At 36.4% G+C, this 20,904-nt stretch overlaps 2 protein-coding genes across 2 annotated transcripts in view; both read left to right on the top strand.

Moving 5' to 3' along the window:
* The window catches only part of LOC131683742 (acetylcholine receptor subunit alpha-like 2), an 85,509-nt gene extending 66,954 nt beyond the window's left edge, over positions 1-18,555 (top strand). The window contains exons 5-9 of the mRNA XM_058965999.1: positions 11,304-11,463; positions 11,678-12,081; positions 16,941-17,122; positions 17,305-17,506; positions 18,015-18,555. Coding sequence (XP_058821982.1) covers positions 11,304-11,463; positions 11,678-12,081; positions 16,941-17,122; positions 17,305-17,506; positions 18,015-18,218 — 1,152 coding nt within the window. The 3' untranslated portion in view covers positions 18,219-18,555. The remainder of the gene's footprint in view (positions 1-11,303; positions 11,464-11,677; positions 12,082-16,940; positions 17,123-17,304; positions 17,507-18,014) is intronic.
* On the top strand, positions 1,169-3,329 carry LOC131683741 (carboxylesterase 5A). The gene is made up of 2 exons (XM_058965998.1): positions 1,169-3,039; positions 3,098-3,329. The coding sequence occupies exons 1-2, from the start codon at positions 1,295-1,297 to the stop codon at positions 3,264-3,266; spliced, it is 1,914 nt and encodes a 637-aa protein (XP_058821981.1). The 5' UTR covers positions 1,169-1,294; the 3' UTR covers positions 3,267-3,329.
* Positions 18,556-20,904: the final 2,349 nt, after the last annotated feature.

Genomic DNA, 20,904 nt, shown 5'->3' with positions numbered 1-20,904 from the left:
AAATGTGTACGGGTTGCAGAAACGCTACAGCGTCCACCGCTTATTGTACTGCCCGGACGGTATAATCATGATGTTGCTCGTTTGGAATGCAAGCATCGACTGACTCAAACGGGCACGCGACACCTCTGTTTATAATCTCTTGGTATTTTCCAGAATAGACTGACTCATTTCCGGGAGTTTTCATGTTTTCCGACATCAATTCATTTGTAAGGATTTTTCAATAGTGCACTATTGAGGTACATAAAATAAATAGCAACAATCCATAATTTCAGTTAATTCCCAATTACTTGGTTGTAAAAACCATAAATACCAGAGATATTTGCGTTCAAAATAGTGACACAAAAACTTGACATAGTTTGATTTCAGATTTTGGAACGACACCCAGCCCCAGATAGTGCAGAAAGACATTTTCAATGTTAAAGTATTTTAGTTTAGCCTTATATGGGAATTTCATAAGTGGCCCGACAATTCAGTCTATATTATCGAAAACATATAACCGATCCGCACGAAATTTTATAGCTGTCTATAGAGATGATATACCTTTCATTCGAGACTAAGTTTGTGAAAATCTCTGAAAAAATTGAGTTACATTTTTGGTCACATACACACTCAAACACACATGCATACTTGCTATACCTTTTTAATGAGAAAGGCAAAAAGGCTCTAATATGTATTAAAATATACCAGATATTTCTCTATGCATGGCCATTTTATCTCCTCCAAGCATCGCAAAACTTTTGCCTTCCATTTACAGCAGGTCACCTCTTTATTAAATTTATTACTCTTTGGGCTTCAGTTTTGAAGCGATATTTTTCCAATGTTGTATGATAAACATGAACTCATCGAATTTGAAAAAATGTTCCTTACTTTCAAAAACTATAAATCTATAATATATAGCTTGATAACTATGTGATTAAAAACTGCAACCGAGCATACTTGTTACATTGATACATTTTGCCGAATATTGTTAGCCGATGCCGATTTAACGAACAATTGTTTCTAATAGTTTTACGTTAATTCCAAAAATCACATTTAAATAATCTTAATTACATTTGTTCATCTATCATCCAACGCCCGCGAACCGAAAAAAATCAAAATGACGATAAAACAAATAATCAGCACAAGTGATCCACTGCGCGACTACATCTGTATGCATAAATGCATCCGCTGTACAGTGTTGATAAGAGTGGCGTTAGTATAAAGCTAGAGACTTAACCAGTGACAATAGTTCCGTTGTAGCGAAAAGTGAAATGAAACGAAATCAGTTCCATGGTTAAATATAGGCAGGGCTAGGATGAATTTCATTCGACTATCGATTACGTCGGTCAGTTTCATACTGATACTGCTGCTGATGGTCGTAAATAGTGGTGATGCCATCGTTGGAGGGATACCGGCGGCGCCACCGCCGGTCGACGATCCAGTAGTTTTTGTGCGATATGTGGGGAAATCCGCCCGTCTCGAAGGAACTAGAAATCGGCAAACGGGTCTGTATTCCTTCCGCGGGGTACGTTATGCGGATGCTCCTACAGGAGAGTACCGTTTCCAGAGACCTCGATTTAAGCGATTGAGCGGTGACATAGATGCGATTAATAATGGCCCACCTTGTCCGCAACCAGAGCCGAACAATCCCTACAAAGTAGTCGGAAACGAGGACTGCTTATTACTAAACATTTTCACTCCTCAAATGCCTGACGAAACTACGGGTTTACCAGTGCTAGTGTGGATTCATGGCGGAGGATACCGTTATGGATCAGCGGCTCAATTTGGTGCGGGTCCATTAACACAGAACGGAGTCATCTTTATTCCTATTCAGTACCGTTTAGGATCATTTGGTATCATTGGTGATGGAAGTCGTGATTTTTCTGGAAACCTAGCCTTGCTTGATATGGCCACTGCAGTACGTTGGGTGAAAGATTATGTTTCGTGGTTCGGAGGCGATCCCAATCAGATTAAGGTGATAGGACATGGGTCCGGAGCAAGGGCTGCAATGATTTTATCATCAGCCGTCATGGCTCGCAGCTCAATAAGTGGAGTTGTGGCAATGTCTGGTTCATCGTTGCAACCGAATTCATATGATTCGGAACCAGTAACATCGTTGAATGAAATTGTGTCAAGGCATAGCTGTTCTGCTGGCAACGAAACTGAAATAGTAAAGTGTATGCGGGAGAGATCCGTAGATGAAATTATCAAAGTTGATAGCGAGCTACAAGTTAGTCGTTTGAGTGACCAAAGAGCCGTGAAATCACTGACTGGAAATGTTGGAATTAGTCCAACTGTTGAGCAGAAAGATGATGATCGAGGATTGCAAGGCATTTTAGTAGAAGAACCCTCGGTTACGATCATGAAAGAAAATTCACAGAACGTTCCCTTGTTGATTGGAGTGTCAAAAGACGAAACAGCCAATGGAATCGACGTTAAAGAAGTTGAATCGGCATTCGGCTCTGCAACAAACTTTTTGAAAACAACTAGTAAAATTGTTGGGTTGGATGGTTTCTTGAAACTTAATAAGTCCATCGCTATGTTGGATTCGCTGGGAAGTGTTCTAGAATTATCAAAGTACTTGGAAATACCAAAATCATGGAATGTGTCACAAGTCTTCGACAAACTGGTTGAAGCAACTACAGACGCCGTATTCAATCTACCAGCAATAGTGACAGCGCAGTCGTGGAGTAAAACATCCAAATCATTCTTCTATAGTTTCGAACATCGATCGGATAGCACTAGAGGAAGTGATTTTCTTGGTGGTCTTCCGTTGGTGTCGAAACAAAGCCCAGATAAACGAAAAGAAGCAGTTGGACATGGTGATGAATTGGGTATTCTCTTTGATACACACGACATACACGGTAATTTGATTGCAAGGGCCGCTGTCAAATCCAAACGAGACACCAATGCAAGACAATCATTTGTCACATTAATCGTTAAGTTTGCTCATATGAATGCTAACAGCTCAGGGGACGATAGTTTGTTTAAGCCTTTTTCTAGCAAAGGAACTCCGTACATGAAAATCGGCGAAAAAGTAACATTAGAGAATGATTTTAGGTAGGTTCTACCAATTATTATTAGGACATAAAAATTTCGACAATCACTTTTATTGCAGATTCTGTCAATTATCGATTTGGGGAGCTCGGTTGGAGTCATTGAAGACAATTTCATGTAAATTTTTAGGAGAAGGCCTTGGAAATTTAGGAAAAGCTGTGAGCGGACTTACTGGTCTTCTCACCGGCGGACAGCAGCAAAAACCTTCCAAAGGATTTGGTATACTATGAAAAAGTCAATGAGACCTATTTACAATAAATGAGAATGAAATATAACCAACATCAACAAGCATACTTTCAGGGGTGTTCTATTTCTCATTTTCGTTTTGTCTTTCAAATTTCAATTTGTAATTCATAACAGAATTGAATAGTATTCAATCTAATTATCATGATTTTTTTCCGAGATGCTAATAGTTGGGTCTAATAAATTTTCCGGCGAGTTATGTTATTATATGTGTACTGAAGTTACAGGAGATAGGACGCTGGTAATAAGTATAGAGAAATTTAACACTATTGGTGGCGGGCATAACAAAGTTGGTAAATTGATTGCCATGTTTGCAGCTCACCTGAATTCGGTTCGTAATAGGAACCGCACATAGGAATTGAGATTTTTCTAAAGATATTATTTCAGCCTGCCAAAGACCCTAAGGTTTTTAAATCCTCTATAATCGAAACAAAAAAATCACATATATAGAACTAAGCCTGCAAACACACTGTATATTGGGAATCAGTAGAGAAGTCAAATTTCAGCACCTGAATTGTTATGGCTATGTGAGACATCATTATTTCATGAATGGGTAATTTCGGGAGAGATGTAGCACTTTTCTAAAAATCAATCCTGCATCAAAGTAAACCATACAGTATTAGATAAAATAATGTTTTTCAATTGCGACAAGAATCTAAATACACTGGAATGGTTTTTGTTATGAAAAAATCAAATTTCCATGAACATTTTTAAAGAAAATACCAAATCGGGAGAGATGCTGTATGTGCGGGTGAGACGTCTGGGTCCTAAACTGAAAATTAATGAACATATATTTTTGATCCTCGTTGATGTTTTCGTGATTGGGTGTCTTCAGCTGAATTTCGTGAAGCTTGATTACGCCTATAAATCGGCTAGCAACTTCACTTTTCTTAAGGTACGTTCTCCCATTTCTATAAAAAAAAATTCATCCAACAATATAAACATATTTTTCTCTTGTTTAATGTGTAATGACACCACATAAGCTGGCATCTTACACTCTGTCAAATCCATTGCTTTTAGTAGAAGGAATAAATGTAAAAACTCTTCTAATCTAGTCTAGTTTGGTCTACACATACAAAGCCAATACATGTAGGTATCCTGGAAAATTGCAGACGTTCGCCTACATTTTTTCTTGTCAATATTAATGTTTGTGGTACATATGATATGTGACACAATCATTAAAACGGTCAGGCCAACTGTGCAACGTACAAAGTGAAGATGATACAAAATTATACGGCAACTAAATTTTTCATTTAATGAAGAATTCAATCAACGAACTATTTCAAACCTAGAATAAGGAAAAACCGTGGACAACCGTACCGACCGTTTCAATTTGATGGGGATTTAATAAATCGTTGGGAGTGATTTGGCTAAGAGAGTTAATGTCACTCCTTTGGACCTAGGTTCATGGGATGGGATGGGACAGAAGTATTTAGCCCTGTCCTGGCTAATGAGCCTAGATTATAGCGCCTTTACTCGCTCTACATCTTGTCCTGGCTCGCTCTCTACAAAGAAACGTAAAACATAATTTCTAACGCATTTAGAGATATGAAGATGAAATTTTTTTAAATTAAAGTCTTACCAGAAAAGTGCAAACCTCTTTTGTAACGAGCTAGGCATTAATTTAAGTTAGAAATCCTAAAAATATCGATAACTCTGACCACTAAAAAGTATAAAAATGAAACGAAAACTTATATACAGGGTGTTTGGTTCATGGCTAAGAACCTCTCGAGGGATGATTGACTGTCATATTTGGAGAAAAAATCGTTCTACATACACCATCAAATCTCAACCGTTACTAAGTTATTGAACTATTTGTGTTAAAAACTTAGTTGTCTTAAAATAGCTCTAACTCAAAAAATATACTTTGTATTTCAAATCTTTTAGATCCATTGTATAGGTGAGAAAATTTCCCGTTGAAAAATTTCATCAAATGTTCCAGTTAATGAGGTTAAGTAACCATTTCACAGTAGTTTATTTAAAATTTAACACTTTTAATCGATATTTCGTTCATTTCGCAAAAATCTTAATAGGTAACATCGCCATTTTAATAATTCAAACTGTTAGTCTTGAAGAGTTACATAATTTGTTCTTTGACATGATACACTTATCTTGTCTCGTTTTCATGAGTTTGGGTTATTGAACTTGGATATTTTTATCTCATATTCACTAATACTAGCTCTTATTGAAAAAGTATGGCACTTATTCTACCTTTTCTTGTTTTTATTCGAAAACCAGGATAATTTTGCAAGGAAAATGAATTAATTCCTTTTAGTCTGTCTATTTTCAACCATCAAAGGCATCGGTAACGATACTCAGTGTGCTCCTGCTTCTATCCGAACCAGTGCAAAGCGAACGAAAAAAACAATTACTTGTGCGCATTGTCTGAAGAACAAAGAATACCGTTATTTTTATTCTTGCGTGATCTATCAAGATGACTGAGTCTGATCAACAAAACGTGATTATTCGGCCTAACACAGTGGCCATTGACTTCAGGTCTTTTCGCATAAGACCAAGTATTCGTGATGTGGAACATCTGCTGAAGGTGAAAATGCAGCTTCGGTTTTCGGAAGTCACCTGCATACAGCTTGAGCACGTCAGGCATGCGGTGCTGATAACCTTCAACAAATTCGCCCAGGCGAAAAGATTCATTTCGCAGAACAACTTAAAACACGTGCTTGTTTGTGACAACGCTTAAATCAAGATCGCTATATACATGGATAATGGGAATATTGAAGTTAAATTACATGATTTATCTCCACTTACTTGCAAAGTGGCAATTAAAAGATTCATGTCGCATTTCGGAGCAGTGGAATCTATCACGGAGGACACATGGAGAAACTACTTCCCAGGTATTTCAAATTGTGTTTTTGTGGTCAGAATGCGTTCCCATTCCCTCCTACCTTACCCTGCAGTACATCACAGAAGGGGGTGATACCATTACACAGCGAACTCTTTGTACATATCAAGGACAAACTAACGAGACAGACATGGATGACCCGGAAGTTGGCGAAAAAAGCAACATCGTCCCGACGCGAAAAAAGATCTCCGCTCCCAATAGCAAGTTGCGCGCACGGGATCTTACAGGCTCAAAATAAAATTTATTGTTTTTTTTTATTTTTTACTTTTTGTAAATATATAAAAGACCCATGGCTCCTCTAAGTTAACGCATTGAGCCGTGTCAAATAAACGAATTTAAAAAAATCCTTTCAGTTAAGTGAATTTAGTATTCTTTTAGATGTTAATTAGTTTAAAATTAGTGTTTTTATTAGCATTTTCGTTATTTTCTTAAAATAGTAAATAGTAAACATTACCATTATTATCATGGAATTAATGCATCTCAGCAAGTTCTACAATTCTTTCTTTGACTTCATTCAATTATCTCTTTTAGTTTCGAAGCAAAATCATTTTATCTCCAAAAACAACGATTTAGAACCCACTACATTTGTGATGAGGTCATGCTGTGTTAACTATTAAATTGCAGCGCAATGAAATGCGATAGGGATAAAGTATCAAATAACAAGTTGTAGAGAATATTAAGGGTACCAAATGAACAATAGTGACGATTAATTTAGTTGAATAATAATTAGAATAATTGAGCGACCGCAAATAAAAGTCGCAAGGACAGAACATGCTACTTAAAACCCATTTCAAATGTATTAGAATATAAAAACTGGATATAAACTTCAAGTATAAAAATCGGACTGGGACAGTCGGATAAAAAATCATCAGCAAAAAACCGGAAAAATATGTCCGATTATAAGTACTTTTTGATAGCCGACTTTTAATCTTGAACACTAAGATATACGGATGCTTCTACGAACGATTTATTTATTTTTTAAACGATTTTTATACTGGAGGTTCATCCTTGCTGAGTTTTACGGGTGAGAACTTTTTAAGATTTAAGCGATTCTTATGCTGAAAGATTTCTGTCCGATTTTTATGCTTTAAGTTTATTTCCGATTTTTATATTCTAATATATGTTTAAAACGGATTTTGCGAAGCATGTTCTATCCATGCGACTTTTATTTTCGGTCGCTCAATTACAAAACTCAAAAAACGCTAATTTTGAGATATTATACTAGTAAAAAGTCATTTAGTACACTTAAATAAAAGATATCTGTACATACATCGAAAGGAATTTTTCTCAGCTTTCCAATGAAGCCCTGGTAATAGCGATATACAGCATATTTTGTAGATTAGAGTCTTTTAAGAACTTGCAAGACGATTACAGGAAAAGTTTAGAAGCGAAATTACAAGGAAACGAAAAGAGATAGGAATATTATGTTGAAGAACAAATTATGAATCGTTCTCAAACCCATAATAGATATTGCTGTAATCATAATTCATTATTCTGAGAAAATTAACAAAAAACCTCATCAAAAATACTAATTTTTAACTACTTTACAACTAAAAGGAAATTAAAACTAATTAACTGAAAGATATGAGAACACCATTCAATAGAAAACTTTCTAACCCTTCCAATGGAATTAAAAGATTTAAAATACGAGCTATACTTTTCGAGTTAGAGGTATTTTAAGATAAATAAGTTTTTTTACACAAAAAGTCCAATAACTCTGTAACCGTTGAGATTTGATGGTATGTGTAGAACGATGTTATATTTATATTTATGTTATATTTATATCAGACATACGTGTGAGTCCCGATTCCAAGCAACCATTTTCGTACGCATTATCGATGTTTGCACGCCAACTACTGATTATGGTAAGTAACGAGATGTACTGGAGACAGATAAGAACACGATACTGCTGTTTTATTAAAGTTTTAGTCTTGTATACTACAGTTCTAATGAAGATACAGACTATAGTATTATTAGTAGAAGAAAATTCAATAGAACTTTAGGGAATGTCAATAACTGAAAAAATGTGTATTCTGATGAAAATTGACTACACCAAATTTTTGAAAATGAATTTTCAGATATAGTGTACTTTACATTCGTAACTGTTGAATTTTCGAACCACCCTAATTGTCAAAATTTTGCGGCAAAAAAATTAAAAATTCGCATCAAATATGAATTCAGCGCCAAAAAATTACTTCAATGTGAAGTAACTTTTGTATGATATAGATCACGTGCGTCGGTATGGCTTCGCTGAATGAAGGCGTGCTGGGACAGTCTAGTTCGATCAGTCCTGCTCGTCTGAATAAACAAGTATTTACAAAGTTTCCGTAAACAGAATGGTCGTAATGTGCGACGATAGAAAATTTTTCTCTGCACTTGTTTTGAGACAATCAACACAATTGTTTCCAAGGCAGCTGAAAACTTTTTTGGAAACTATGACACCATTAGTTTTATGTTGGCAAGTCTTGTCTTATAAGGCCTTGTGGGTTGGAATAAATGCCGAGGCCAACAATTCGTGATCTTCAAACAATTGTTAAATCAAAATGAGACTCGTTCGGTTTGGGTTTTAGGTAAAAAGTTTGAAAATCCGGCCATATTTAATATATATACAAAACTTGCCTCTCTATTGTGGGGCCACACCGGCGCACGAGCTGCGAAAACCAGTGTTGAATATTACTGTGAACTGTGAGCACCGCGTCCTATCGTGGTCCTGCTGACCCATATAAAACTTACCGCTCTAGTATGTGGCCGCACTGGCGTACCATCTACCGAAACCGGTGTTGGATAATACGGTGAACTATGGGCGCAGCATACGATCTTTAACCTGCTGAAGGTAGCACTCATACCCGAATGCTACTGACTCGAGCGATCTGTGGGGCGTCAGAGAAATCCGGTGTGCACTCCCCAAATGCTATTTGCCCTTCCCACCAGCACGTGGAAGCTACCTTTCTTAGCAAGCAGCACGCTAAAATTTTTCCTATAACTCTCCACCGTATTGCACTCAGTATTTCACTACCGAGAATGTGTCGGAAATGGTCCAACCACCAATACTCGACTCCTTACGAGCCAGAAGAAAACCACCCTATGTTCCTGTTCGTGATATCCTCGCTTTACGAGATCTTACATACATGGGCCATATTTATCATTTCCTGAAAACAATAAATATTCCAATATAATTATCCCCACAATGTTTCTAGTTTTTTCCCTTGCTACCCACAAACAATTTAGATTTCTTCGCAGTTAGTTAAGTTAGATAAAACGATATAAATAAAGAAAAAAAATAAACAAAAATTACAGAAAAACTATCAATAGGTTTACAATGAAATTCAAGAAAATAGAGTATAAATAAAAATATTCAAAATGATGATTATCCTCAGTGTTAGCATTAGAAAGTGAATTTTTATTATAACGTGATAGTCTTAAGAAATATTTTGTAACATGTTATGTAAAAAAAACCCCGGCGTAAAAAAGCTTTTGCAAATGCCGTGTCAAATAAACGTTTTATGAAAAAAGCCACCAATACTTCGGAACTGTTACGAATGAGACCTCGCCTACTATCCTCATAAATGAAAATGCTCTTCTAGCGACACTAATGGGGTTTTTCATTGAAAAACCCCGGGGCGGTGGATTGCACCGGTGTTGCATTTTCTAGCAGAAGAGCAGGCCACTAGACGTGTTTCATTCCCACTTCTGCTAGAAAGTGCAAAACCAGTGCAATCCACCGCCCCAGTGTTTTTCAATGAAAAACGACATAACACTACACCCAGAAAAGCTGCCCTGACAGATGTTTCAGGCCATGCTGATCCAACTTGAGCTTTACACATCAAATCCCAAAATTTCGAAACACGGACGTTAAGTAGTGTAGGCGTGGCATTCCAATGCAAATTCTATTTTGTTTTTGCACACAGATTTATGCATCCAGAAACATACATCCAGAAACATCCATCTTCAAGCGCCTCTCCTCTTCAAGACGATGAAGACTGAAAAAAAACTATTTAATCTTTCTAGATTAGAAAAAATCCCTTTTTGAAAATTTTCGGGGACAAAAACGAAGCAAAGAATTATCTTATAAGTTTAAAAATATAAACCAATGTCGAAAAAATTTACATATGTATGCAAAAAGGAGTAAACGAAGAATTAGTTACACATATAAGGCAATTAGTAACCTATAATACATGTATATTAGAAAATATTTAATTAATTAATTTTAAACAATTTTTACAGTATGAAAATAGTTTTCTTGGTATAAACTACTCAAACTGTATGCATTGTATGAATAAAAATGCATGAGAAGACGGGGTAAAATAAACTGCAAACACACTTTTTCTCTAAGTTTTTTTATTCATAAATCTTAGCTTCGGCAGCCTATTTACTCATATTAGCCCCTAATGCAACCGCATCTATCTTCGTTTCTTGGCATGCATTATAACATCCTGAAAGAGAAGTCGTCCTGAAAAAATAACATTATGTTTTATATCTCGATCTCTCCTTTCGATGGTCCTCTCAATATCGACATAGAGAGAGTCAACTGTATTACTAGTACCTTTTAAATTTACAAAAATGGAAAACTTGTTGCAAACAAAAATACGTGCGATTTATGAGCCAAAATGATAAATTAATAATGATGCATCGGCGAAAAAATTTAGACAACAGATTTCATATTAACTGCAATAAACTGATATAATTTAATTAACAAGAATTTAGATAATAGTTAAGATCTACATTAACATTATATAAATAAATAAAACAATATTCAAACAAGTGTTACAACAAACCGTGAGCTCAGCAATAGATAATTTGATTCGTCATTCCCAAAGATAATCATCTTTGAGAAAGCAGATTCGCATTCTTCTACCGCAAGAAGGACATTCAAAAATAAACTGGCTAAACCAGTAGTGCCGTTAGTCGCTTTCTGTACGATATAACCGTTGAGTAGCTCAACTCAACTTCGGCCCTAAAACCATTTCAATTTGCCGAAGGCTATATGTCAGCATGTGTCAATTGTGGTTTCATATGATGCATTCCATAGCAACTATGTAAGATTCATGCCAAATTTCCTCCAACGGTACAGCAAAGAATGTTACTGAATGGAGGAGAGATTCTTCTTCGCTTCCAGTTCTAGACAGAGGGTACTGTATGGATGTCTGTTTTCTCTCTCCGCCAGATCGATCTAAAGCACAAAAATCAGCTCAACAATTCCGACAACATGGTAAAGATTGGAATCGACTTACGTGAGTACTATCCCAGTGTGGAGTGGGACATCCTTGGGGTACCAGCGGAACGCCACGAGAAGTATTATCCGTGCTGTGCAGAGCCATATCCTGGTGAGTAATCGAATTTTTAAAGAGCGAATCATTTGTCATGTTCTCTACTTTCTTCCGGCATTTCTACGGAAGAAGGAAGGAATTTATCACTCGAGGCATTATTCTTGCACTACATCAGCGTTACGTGTTTCACATGTTTCGCCAACGTACTTGCACTCACTACATTAATGTTCTTTTTCTTGATTCTTTTCTTCTTTTTCCCATTCCGTTGCAGACATTTTCTTTAACATCACGTTAAGACGAAAGACCCTGTTCTACACAGTTAATTTGATAATACCATGTGTCGGTATTTCGTACCTTTCGGTTCTCGTGTTCTACTTGCCAGCTGATTCGGGTGAAAAAATTGCATTATGCATCAGCATTCTACTATCGCAGACCATGTTCTTCCTTCTGATATCGGAAATCATACCTTCAACCTCGCTGGCCCTGCCTCTGCTTGGGAAGTACCTCCTGTTCACCATGATTCTGGTCGGGCTGAGCGTCGTGATCACCATTATTATACTGAACATACACTATCGCAAGCCGAGCACTCACAAGATGGCACCGTGGGTCAGGAAATTCTTTATACTGCGTCTACCGAAATTGCTGCTGATGCGGGTGCCAAACGATTTGCTGAAGGTAAGCCCGAGTTTCTCCTATTGCCAATGCAGAGCACGATTCTAGTAAACCTGGGCGGGGACTCACCGGGACACAAGCCCCACACAGGTGTTGAATTCGCATTTGAAGCAATTTGCAACTGTTTTCCTTCTGTGCACCAATGTGTACCACGGTTATCTGCATGTATGAACTTTACCGGATGTGCCCAGAGCACATTCACAATTTAGATGCAGCGTGCTTCTTTTGGACACATTAATGTTAACAATGATTCTCAATAATTGGAAAACAAATTTAAGATTGCGGTACGAGTTTGAAAGGACGACCAAACCGGATGCATTTCCTATTTATAGTGGTTTACAAATTTGTTTGGAATACGAACAGGGTAATTGAGACACACGTTTTATGGATTCGCTGGAACGTTTGCAGTTGATTTTCAAAGAGTAATCAAGTTCATTTTATTTTATTCGCTTTTGATATCTTGCATCCAAAACCAAATTTTTCTTTTTACTTCAAACATTGTATTTTCGGTCAACATATTGAATTAATTTAAAATCAATTATATACCGTGAAGGAGCATCTAAGGCATGAGTAAACCTGAAGGCATGAGTAAACCTAAATTCAATCCAAATTGTTAGAGTTATGCAATTAGTCCCACTGGCTAGCAATTTTATCTTTATGGAAAATTATAACAACAGGAAAATTTAAACAGAATTACACAAAAACTGCAAAAATGAAAGATGTGTTGTTGCACCAAATTCCGCGCATCCTATATTGCACTGAATGAAATTCCGCGACAGGTGCTTCAAATTGCGCGCAGCGCATTATTTAGTAGGATTCCAACAAAAGTGGAAACTCATCTACATCTATTTGGATTTTTTATGAACGTATTGTTCAAGAATACGAAAAACTACCTTATAGAATTTTTACTCATTTTTAGAATAATGTTTGAATAAGGTTAACTTAGGTAACCGCGGTGAAGAGAATTTCCATTGAACCGCGGTAAAGAATCTATCCTTTGAATTGTTTTTTTTTTGCTATGTGTTCGAATTGTGGATTAATTCATTACATTTGCATCATTAGTTTTAGATTGGATTGGTTTTTACACTGCAGTTCCCTTTCTTTCTGTTCTTCGTCAAAAGTTTTTTAACTTGCTCGTTTCTATCTGTTCTTCTTAAACTCGCTTTTTATTCATTCTCACTTCTCTTTTTTCTTTGTAAATTTATTTCAACATTTTTTTCTTCCTTGTAGCCTCATCAAAATATTGCTGATAGACTAGTTGCAACAAACGAGAATTATCCTTTCATATTGTATTGGGATTAACGTTTGCTGGTTTGTGACAAGTGTTATCAAAGGATTTTGCGATGTTGCCGGTTCAGCAGGTTTTGTAATCAAATCATATATCAACTCAGAATGAAATATCCAGACTTTGTTCCATTTGTAACCTTGAGTTTATCTGACCACGTATTGAAATGTTGCTTTTAAATCGCAGATTACCAATGAGAGAAGAACAACCTCTTTCCTCTGATACTGGGCGGATTACTGTCTCCCCAAATAACAATTTTTGTTTCAGTAACTATTTCATAACCAGTTGGTAACAAAAAATAGGTGCTGTTGCAACTGACATCTAACTTCCTGCGCGACCCAAAAAGCGCAGTTTTAGTCCGATTTTCAACATAATTATGATTGAGCAAAATTGTAAAAACTAGTTCCCGTTTCGTTGCAATAACGATTCGAGAATAGCTAAATGAAATCATATTGTTGTCAATATGTTGAATGTATATCACAACAAGATTACTTAATGATACCTTTTTGTCGTTGACCTGGACTGGCAATCGCAACTGAAAAGTAACATATTTTTCATGCAATTAGTTAAAATTGTGTTACCAGTGGAAATGAAAATGAAGACCAAGTCAAAATACATGTTGTTTATTTATATATGAACAATAGCGTCATTCGTCATATCAAAAATTGCCAATGAAGCATCAAATTTTACTGCGCATCAGTGTCTATCGAGTGATATTTGATTCTACTTCTTATTATTTCACGCGCTCTTCGTGAAACCAAATTATAAATAGTATTTAAAAACAGTTTTTCATGGGGAAAACCGAATCATATTAGAAGTTTAAGGTTATTTAATAAAACACACATTAATCATAAATCAGGAACATAAATTGCTTTAACGGTAGACTTATAGATGTTCGCGAGCCGGTTGAGGTTTTATTTCCAATACAATAGAAAATGATGCATATAAGCAACATGGCTTTCAAGCCATCCAGGGCCAAATTCAGGATGTGACTTTGGTGAATACGAAACAATGTGCTTTTCGAACAAATTTATATCAATGAGCAAAGATTTTTATTTGTAAACAACTATTATTATATCAGCATACGTTTCGCTCCATCGAACAATGTTCAGTTCACATCAAAACATACCTTTCCTTAATATGACCCTGTACTATACTATTCTAGTTGAAAACGCTCTAGTCGTATTCTTGTCATACGCACGTATCAGACACATGTCATCGTTATACCTTGAATCACAAACTCACACGTATTTACGAAAGGCATTCGCAACACTGAATTGACCAATTCATAACTAAAGTTCAGCAAAATAATAATTAAGTTGTATTTTTGTTGCGTTGCGAAAATTCACCGATGACACTTCATGCGCTACACTTCATATTATACAGGCGTTGAACTGTACGGTGGCGCCAACTATAACATGTTCGGTGTATCGGACAAATGTAAATATGTGACATGAATGATTTTAACGAAATCTTTCTGTTGCCGCAGTAGTAGCATTAATACCAATAGTTGAACTATTGGGTTATATTCCTATGCGAAGCACAGGGAAATATTATTACTAGACACAATAAAAATAAACTATTTCCACTAAAATAAGAGCTTTTAAATTTTAAACCAACGACAAATCAAATGTATTTATACTTGCGCATCTTATAAAAATGAATGGATAGGAATAAGGACTCAATGGTTATAGGAACTGAAATTGGTAATAACGCAATTACAAATTAAAAAATAAATTTAGTCGCAACTTTGATATTTTTTTTAAAAAATAGGTATTGAGAGTATTTGATTGCTGCAATATTTTTCTACTTAGTACTACATTTATCGATAAAGGGTGCTTTCAACGTTTTATTTTTATTTTAGATTATATGACGACTGAGTTGGCATGTGATCATCAATTTTTTTCATTATTTCAGTTTTCGTTATCTTCTGAATTATTATAAAAATGGCAGTCCGTTGAACCAAACTTTCTCTAGTTCACCTTTTTAGTCACTTTCTCGAGAACGTGAAAAACGCGTTCAATGATGGTATCTAGCTCATCGGTTGTTGCGATTATGAGAGACTTATTTAACCTCATTAATTCGAATGGTATCGAAGCGCAAGAGCACGCGGTCAATCGACATTACCCTTTTTTCAATATGATTCATCTTTGGAACTTGGTTTCAATAAATCGATGGTCGGCCATATGACTTATTACATTACTAAAACTGAAACTAAAGCTGTTGCGAACCTTGTACCGCAATATTTTGGAACAAGCAGTTCTCTACATAATTTTTGAAAAAAAAATGCAAAATTTAAAGGATGCCACGGAGTTTCTAGGATATCTTTAGGTCACTCATCATACCGACAACATCGTTTTATTTGTTTTTCGTACTCATTTAACCAAAAAGTAGCCTCGTCTAAAAAAATAATTGTTTTATGTAAAATATCAAAATTCGAGAAGGCAGTTCAGGCGTAGATTTTTTCATGAAGGCTGCAACAAAAAAAATAAGGATACTACATCAACTCATTTGGTAAATAATGTCAATTGTAAATTAAATGCTACAAAATACCCATTATACCGCCGCACGAATTGGAAAAAATGTTTTAGTGGAACATTTTTAAATACTTTTTGTTGAGAAAAGTCTAGTGGGTCTAAAAATGCCGGAATTTTGTCTACACGGATTGTTGACCCTTTCTGGGTGGCGTTATCAAGAAATTTTTACATTCATAGACAAAATTTCATTCAGCAAAACAACTTTTTTTTTAAATTAACACATCATGGACTAGTATTTTCATACGCTGCACATATTAAACAAGGAATTCGCTAAATAGTATTACTCCTAAGATCACACTATTTTGTTTTCGGAAGGTACTCTAGATAAATGATTTGTTTTGTTGTTTGATATTCTCAAGTCATCTAGCGATTTTCGACGATATTTGGACACTAGCAACGACACTTGGTCGGTGTTAAGTCAGACCGGACTAAGTGACAAAATATTGTTTTCGAGAAAAACGAGTTTAAAGTTCCTCTACGTTATAATTGGAAATTATTCCGAGCATCCTCTACGTTATAATTGGAAATTATTTTTTGCCATAATTCTTGTTTATGGTTACATATTGCAAATCTGGCAATAGTTGAATGTAGCTGACGAAATTCTTTATCCAGTGCTATCATTATCTCATTTTTTGATGTTTTGCGACTTAGTTCGGTCTGACTTAACACCGACCACTTGGTTGTGGAAATCTGAAAACGTCTTTGTTCTCTATATATTTTGAATCCGATTTTGTCTATTATTTTTTTTATCATACTAATACTCGAGCTATTTATACTTGTTCAATTAAAGAGGCCCCACAGTTCAATAGTGCCGAAGGGTTCCGCGTAATCTTGAGACGGCCCTGGAAAAGAGTTCTCTTAAATCTCATTATTTCGCTTTGTGATGAGAGAAACTTTTTAAAGCGGGTCCTTCCTAAACTTTTCAATGGCAAAGTTATAAGATGCTACTTCCCCACGAAGCGATAAACCGAATGAATAATTATTATATTTCTACCCCATTCAGTGACTAACTTTACCCAAAATTATATCTACTACCGCAGGAACTGGCTGCTAACAAGATAAACTACGGAATCAAAATTAGCAAAAGCAAATTCGGAGCGGCATTAGCTGCTCACTCGCAAATGCAACAAAACTCTGGCGGCTCAAGTCCGGATTCCATCAGACACATGCAGGGTCGCCCAGGAGGTTGCAATGGTTTGCACACGACAACGGCAACAAACAGGTTAGAGCAAAAGATTTGTTGTATCTATGAACATGACCCATCCAGTGTCCAGCAACCATGGGGTTGTACTGTAGCATAGCAATGATTGAAAGCATTTGTGGTTACGGTTTCCTTCTCTTCAAAAAGCGAAAGTTCCGATAAAAACGAACGTTTGTTTTTGTGTACATTTCATTTTCCACCAGATTTAGCGGACTCGTTGGAGCCCTTGGAGGCGGCCTCAGCAGTCTCGGGGGTTATAACGGACTTCCGTCTGTGATGTCTGGTTTGGACGAATCACTCAGCGATGTGGCGCCGAGGAAAAAATATCCGTTCGAGTTAGAAAAGGCCATTCATAATGTTATGTTTATACAGCACCATATGCAGCGCCAAGATGAGTTTAATGCGGTAAGTATTGCTCGTCTAAAAGAAAGAAAACTCTCTCTTGCCAATTTAGTACCGACCCTGCGTGCTGCTTGCCAACTCAATAAAAGAAGGAACGCCTCGCTATTCAGCCTAAAACCACCCACTTGAAGTTTTCTGTTGAGGCCAGAATTCAAACGAGACCACTTGGCTCCTGTTTTTTTTTTTGTTTTCGTTTCCTTCTTTGGCATTGAAGCTTATGATATTGATTTTTTTTATTCCCACCCACTATCTCAGAAATTGTATTATTTTTTTATCGATCCCGCTGGTCGCTCGTCTCGCCTTGAAATCCAAACTCATTTAACGCATTAAAAATCTACGAGAATAGGCACCAGAGTGGACTATTTCTTTTTATAATTACATTCTACCACTCGCTAAATGTATTTCCTTTCATTCCATTCGCACGCCTTGACCGACTGACGCCCCAACGCCGACCCAAATCGGTGCACTTTCGAACCAAAAAAAAAATAAAATACGCATAACAATAATACAGGAGGATCAAGATTGGGGATTTGTGGCGATGGTATTGGATCGTTTATTTTTATGGTTATTTACACTAGCGTCATTATTCGGAACATTTGCAATCCTGTGCGAGGCACCCTCGCTGTACGACGATACCAAACCGATTGACATCGAGTACTCCATTATCGCCCAGAAGCTGTTCAATCTCACTGTTAAGGATCCGCGGCACGCCTAAGTAACGAAATTCCTCCCGGCTCAAACTGTCTATAGACCGGCTTTCCAGACACAGGATTTCCGTGCAATAGAAGCTGAAATTTATTGCCTCTTCCATACGAATGTTAACCCAAATTGACTTAATCAAATGGAACCCGATGAAGGAAGATCGTGCCGTGTGTAAGTGTATTCGATTCGTACCGAGTAAGCAATTTTTCACCGTGTTGTTGCTTTACCACAAAAATCAGCGGACATTATTCTACAGTAGATATGATATGGTAAAGCCAGTAAAGTGACTATCAACTAAATCGTAAGCACTTTTTACATATTTGAAATAGAGTACCGTGTTTCTAATTAAAGTTATTCTACAAAAGTTATTGCAATGTATCACATTCCTACAGCAAAAATTAAATTAAAAGATATTTGATTTTCGGAACGTTCTGAACTGTAGTTAACATTAAAGAACTAGAGGAAATAATTATTAGGTGTTCGCAGTAAAAATAATTTGTTTCCTCGCGTTATGAGGATTCCGAATTCTGGTAAATGACAATAATTATTAGTTCGAAGGTGCTAATTTCGTTGCTTCGCTTTAAAAATGTCTTAAAACTTGTGAATTGGAATCTTTTTTTATAATCAAGCAAAGGGGATCTTCCAGCTGCCTTAAACCTTCGGTATGCAACGGGGGTTAATATAATTTAATGAAGATTAGGAGAGTCAATTTGAGCTATTTTTACGAGTAGCAAAACAGTTTGGCATTTTTAGCAAGAAAGATTATTGAATCAATTAATTACATTAACCAACGCAGGCAATTTGCTATCATCTTTTAATTAGGAATACGTTCGATTTTACAAGGGGAATGATTAGATGTCAATTAGAGATATTTTTATGTGTAGTAGTACAGTTGGGCATTTATGTAGCGGTGGTCAGGTTTCGTTTTAAAATATCTCGAGAGCTACTAAATTTCAGTATTTTTGTTATTAGCATTTTGATTTGAAATGGCATTTTGAATAGTATTCAAGAAGAAAATTCTTTTTTTGACTGCAATTAGTATGAGTTATCAGTTGTTGTCAGGAAAACTTAGTCATTGAAAGCTTCTCCATGATCCAAGTACACTGAAAAAGTTACTGTTACGTCTTTGAAACGATAAACATTGGATTATTGACATATTATGGTGGGGTAACGCGAATAACTTTTAAAAAGGGAAGAATTACACGAATTAATGGTTTTTGTTGGAACAAAATTTCTAATATCTCGACTACTATCGCATTTCGGAAAATTTTTGTTAAGTACACTTTGATTTTAAATTATACTTAAAATCATATTCTGTAATAAAATTACAGTTTTGCATGTCAATTACTATGAAATTTAAAAACAAGTATAAAGTTATCGTTAGAAGAACTTTTTAACCGATAAGTTCTCCATCATGCAAATGTTTCTTTTATCTTTATTTTTTGTTGACACAATATAAAAAATTAAAAAATGGGTATTTTAACAATTCAAATTTTTAACATAAATTTTTGTTTTTGTGAAAAATGACAAAACATTTTTTCAGTGTATATTTTTGTCGTACAGAAGTATTCATATTTTACCCTGCTGTCAATAGCTAGTGGCTAACCCGGCTTCCCACAAGGTCTCATACGCGGCGGCCTTCTCCGAGTTTACGTCTGAGCACTCTTTGGCCCCCCGTGGGTTAGGAAACCGTCCGCGATAGTTCGCGTCTGGTACACGTTTAGTCTGAGCTTGAATCACTGTGTTGAGAACCAAGCCAGCCAAGAACCCGTACTCTTCCTCCGGAGGAAACTCTTGTGTGTCCTCGATTTTTCCGGATATCAATATTTCGTGTGAAGTCGTACGAAACATTTATTGCATTCGGTGACCCTCAACCGTTGGCAATAGTAATTACGATTGGCAGATGTTCGTTGCTGTGGGGATCAGGGATTACCTTCCACATGCAATCTATCCGCGGCGATGTCGAACAGAGGAACAAGTCTAAGGCGATCGGATGCGCAGGGGGAGCCGGAATCTCTGTCATTTCACCCTCTTTCAAAATGGTCATATTGAAGTTGTCGCAAAGCTGTTGAAGTGAGGTACATCGATTATCGTCATGAAGGCAATCCCATGGCGTACTGTGGGAGTTGAAATCACCTAAAACTAGCCTCGGTGCGGGGAGCAGTTCCGCAACATCGCAAAGCCGTCTGTGGCCAACTGCGGCTCTAGGGCGGAATGTAGGTGGAAGTAATGCAACGGTCCTTGCCTTTAATTCTAGTTTGGCAAACGAGTTCAATGCCTGATGTCTAGGGCTGGTTCATTCGATTGAAAGAATAGCACTTTTTGATCCTCAAAAGCACTCCTCCAATCCAAGCAAATAATATTGAAATCATTAAAGTCGAGATCTATTCCAGCCATGTTTCCCATAATGCAAATGCATCGCATTTTAAGTTATTAAGTAAAATTTTAAAAGAATCGATTTTCGGAATAATGTTCTAAAGCTGTATAAATTCGGTCCACAATATCAAAGAAATTTATCAATCCAGCACTGATTTCTTTCTCTGGCTGAAATATGGACACATTTGGGGTTTTTGATATTCCTGGAAGTGCTGCGAATACTTTTTCTGAGCTCAAGTTTTTGAGCTACCTGCTTCGGTTTTGCAGCAGTGCTTCTTCGAGTAGATATTTTTGTGGGACATCGAAGAGATACCTTCTTGCCT

This window comes from Topomyia yanbarensis, chromosome 2 (genome assembly GCF_030247195.1).
Source record: "Topomyia yanbarensis strain Yona2022 chromosome 2, ASM3024719v1, whole genome shotgun sequence".
Classification (NCBI taxonomy): Eukaryota; Metazoa; Arthropoda; class Insecta; order Diptera; family Culicidae; genus Topomyia; species Topomyia yanbarensis.
The sequence above is the reverse complement of the archived record's forward strand: the minus strand, read 5'-3'. Positions and strand labels throughout refer to the sequence as shown.

Bases quoted from the DNA above. Each gene is read 5' to 3' on its own strand.
- LOC131683741 (XM_058965998.1), top strand. From the start codon at position 1,295: ATGAATTTCATTCGACTATCGATTACGTCGGTCAGTTTCATACTGATA. The intron at 3,040-3,097 runs GTAGGTTCTACC...CTTTTATTGCAG, and splicing joins ACATTAGAGAATGATTTTAG to ATTCTGTCAATTATCGATTT.